Raw genomic sequence first — 2,944 nt, 5'->3', positions numbered from 1 at the left:
CCGGCGTCTGCGCCCCGCGATTGGCTGGCGGCCGCGCTCACCGAGAGCGGCGGCTAGAGCGGAGCCGGGAGTGGCCAGCGAGAGTAGGCGCGTGGCGGACGCGCGGCCATCTTTGATCCTGGCCGGGAGACTTCGTCGCCTGCGGATCACGGAAGTGGCTGCGGTGGGCGCCATGTTATGTTGGGGCAGAAGGGACGGGGAACTTCCGGATTGGAAGCCCCTAGGATTCTGAAATCCCTGCTGAGCTGCGCATGAGTCCTGGGAGTGGAAGACGGTCCACCTTAGTTGTCACCAGGTGGTGCACGTGGAGGCCCTTTCGGGTACAGTTGCACACAGCGGATCACACAAATCCGAAGTCTGAAGCACAGGGCACGCTCTGGGAGTGGGAGCCGCTGCCTTGTGGGCAGGGCGGACGCGGGGCCAGGTCTTGGCGGGTGTTTTGCGGTGTCTTCCCGTTCTGAAAGCGCGTACCCTTTACCTCAGTATCCTACTTTTTGGAATCCCGAGACGTTCACGCGTGTGCTCCAGAGAAGGGCGCCAGAGGGTATTCCCTGAAAGTGAAAGGTTGGCGAAAGCGGAGTAAACAAGGCGAGGTGCGTCAACGCAGGGGGAGTCTGTGTGGTTTGAAGGAACCAGCCAACGTCTGCACTGATGAGGAGCCCCCAAGTGCAGTTTTAAAAGGGTGAAGCAGGACCCGCCGCAGTGATTTATGCCTGTAATCTAAGTGCTTTGGGAGGCCTAGGCAGGAGGATCTCTTGAGCCCAGGAGTTCGAGATTAGCCTGAGACCTCATCGCTACCAAAAAAAAAAAAAAAAGTCGGCATCCATTTGTGTAAAACAAACCATACATACACACGTATATGCATATATAAACATTTGTATATATAGGTATAGGCATGTAGCAGGACGAGCAGCAGACAAAACTCCTTAGACACCGAGTTAAAGAAGGAAGGGGTTTATTCGGTGGGGGGGGGGGCATCGGCAAGACTTCTGTCTCAAGAGCCGGGCTCACGACTCTAAGGGGGTGCATGTGAGAGGGTCGTGATTGATTGAGCAAGCAGGGGGTACGTGACTGGGGGCTGCATGCACCGGTAATTAGATCGGAACAAAGCAAGACAGGGATTTTCACAGTGCATTTCTATACAATGTCTGTATAGAAATAGAACCAATTAGGTCGGGGTCGATCTTTAACTACCAGGCCCAGGGTGTGGCGCCAGGCTGTCTGCCTGTGGATTTCATTTCTGCCTTTTAGTTTTTACTTTTTCTTTCTTTGGAGGCAGAAGACAATATGAGGGGCAAATTGGGCATAAGACAATATGAGGGGTGGTCTCCTCCCTTAGGCATAGTTATCTATACCTTGTAAACCAAAAATAAAATTGTAAGCCCCCCAACCAACTGAATGAACTGATTCTCTCAATGCCAAAGTTAACCTGAAAAACCAGTTCAGTCCCTGATGGGAAGCAGGGTTTGGACATGTCCCATTATACTCTCCTCCCTTTGGAATTCAGGTATAACTGACCAGCATCGACATTAAAACAGACACCTTAAGGCTGACCAAACAGACTGTAGTATTAAAATACATCACATGACAAATAGCAGGCCCTGGAAGAAAACGAAGTATTTTACCCAGACATGCATTTCTTTAACATAGTTTTATATAGCCCTGCAGAACTGTCTCCTGGGGGAAATCTATTTTGTAGAGAATCTCCTTCCTTTTCCACATCTTTTCCTCATCCAGGAGAGAACGTAAGAGTCTAGCACCTTTTTAACTCTGATAAGAAACGTTTACCATCTATTCTTTCTGAAGCCTGCTGCCTGGAGCTGCATCCGCGTAAGAATGGCCAGGAAGGCCGGGCGTGGTGGCTCAAGCCTGTAATCCCAGCACTTTGGGAGGCCGAGACGGGCAGATCACGAGGTCAGGAGTTTGAGACCAGTCTGGCCAACATGGTGAAATCCCATCTCTACTAAAAATACAAAAAAATAGCCGGGCGTGGTAGTGCGCGCCTACAACGCCAGCTACACGGGAGGCTGAGGCAGGAGAATCGTGTGAACCCAGGAGGTGGAGGTTGCAGTGAGCCGAGATCGCACCACTGTACTCCAGCCTGGGCGACAGAGCGAGACTCTGGCTCAAAAAAAAAAAGACTCGGCGCAGTGGCTCACGCCTGTAATCCCAGCATTTTGGGTGGCCAAAGCAGGTGGAGCACTTCAGGCCAGGAATTCAAGACCAGCCTGGTCAACATGGAGAAACCCTGTCTCCACTAAAAATACAAAAATTAGCCAGGCATGGTGGCACACGCCTGTAGTTCCACTACTCCAGAGGCTGAGGCGGGAGAATCACTTGAACCAGGAGGCAGAGGGTGCAGTGAGTTGAGATCACACCACTGCAACCCAGCCTGGGCGACAGAGCAAGACTTTTACCTCAAAAAAGCAAACAAACAAACAAAAAAAACAAGTGCAAACACATTATAAGGGGTAACAGTAAACAAAAAAAAATTCGCTTCCAAACAGCACATATTTCCCATCCTCGCTCCTTTTTAAAGTATAATGTCGGAGCTAATTTATTAATTTTCACACAAACTAAACATTTTTGTTGACAGGACCAGTGCATTTCCCTCCCCATACAAAGGCTACAGGAGAAAATCAAACTACCAGATGGTTACTTGGGAGCCTGCAGGCAGTGAATGTGGAGGCTGAGAGAACTTCCTCTCACTAATTGTATGACTTTGTTCAAGTTCTTAGCTTTCCAGGTTCATTAAATAAATAAATATTCTGGGACTTGAGATCTTTGTTAATGTAGGCACTACAGCTATAAATTTCCCACGAGTACTGCCTTGGCTGCATCCTAAATGTCTTTTGGTGTATTCTATTTTTGTTTCATTTGTCTCAAAATATTTTTAAAGGCTCCCCCTGTAAAGACTTATTTGACCCATCAGTTGCTTTAAGGG

At 49.1% G+C, this 2,944-nt stretch overlaps 1 protein-coding gene and 1 long non-coding RNA gene across 2 annotated transcripts in view; one reads left to right on the top strand and one right to left on the bottom strand.

Moving 5' to 3' along the window:
* The window catches only part of CHFR (checkpoint with forkhead and ring finger domains, E3 ubiquitin protein ligase), a 34,000-nt gene extending 33,826 nt beyond the window's left edge, over positions 1–174 (bottom strand). Inside the window, exon 1 of the mRNA XM_011961299.1 lies at positions 42–174. Coding sequence (XP_011816689.1) covers positions 42–174 — 133 coding nt within the window. The remainder of the gene's footprint in view (positions 1–41) is intronic.
* Positions 175–204: 30 nt separating this feature from the next.
* Positions 205–1,387, top strand: LOC105525223. The gene is made up of 3 exons (XR_001003876.1): positions 205–295; positions 484–893; positions 1,340–1,387. It is a non-coding gene; the product is annotated as an uncharacterized LOC105525223 (long non-coding RNA).
* Positions 1,388–2,944: the final 1,557 nt, after the last annotated feature.

This window comes from Colobus angolensis, unplaced genomic scaffold, assembly GCF_000951035.1.
Source record: "Colobus angolensis palliatus isolate OR3802 unplaced genomic scaffold, Cang.pa_1.0 Scaffold115, whole genome shotgun sequence".
Classification (NCBI taxonomy): Eukaryota; Metazoa; Chordata; class Mammalia; order Primates; family Cercopithecidae; genus Colobus; species Colobus angolensis.
Note: the sequence above shows the minus strand (reverse complement) of the source record. Positions and strands in the feature narration are given on the sequence as shown.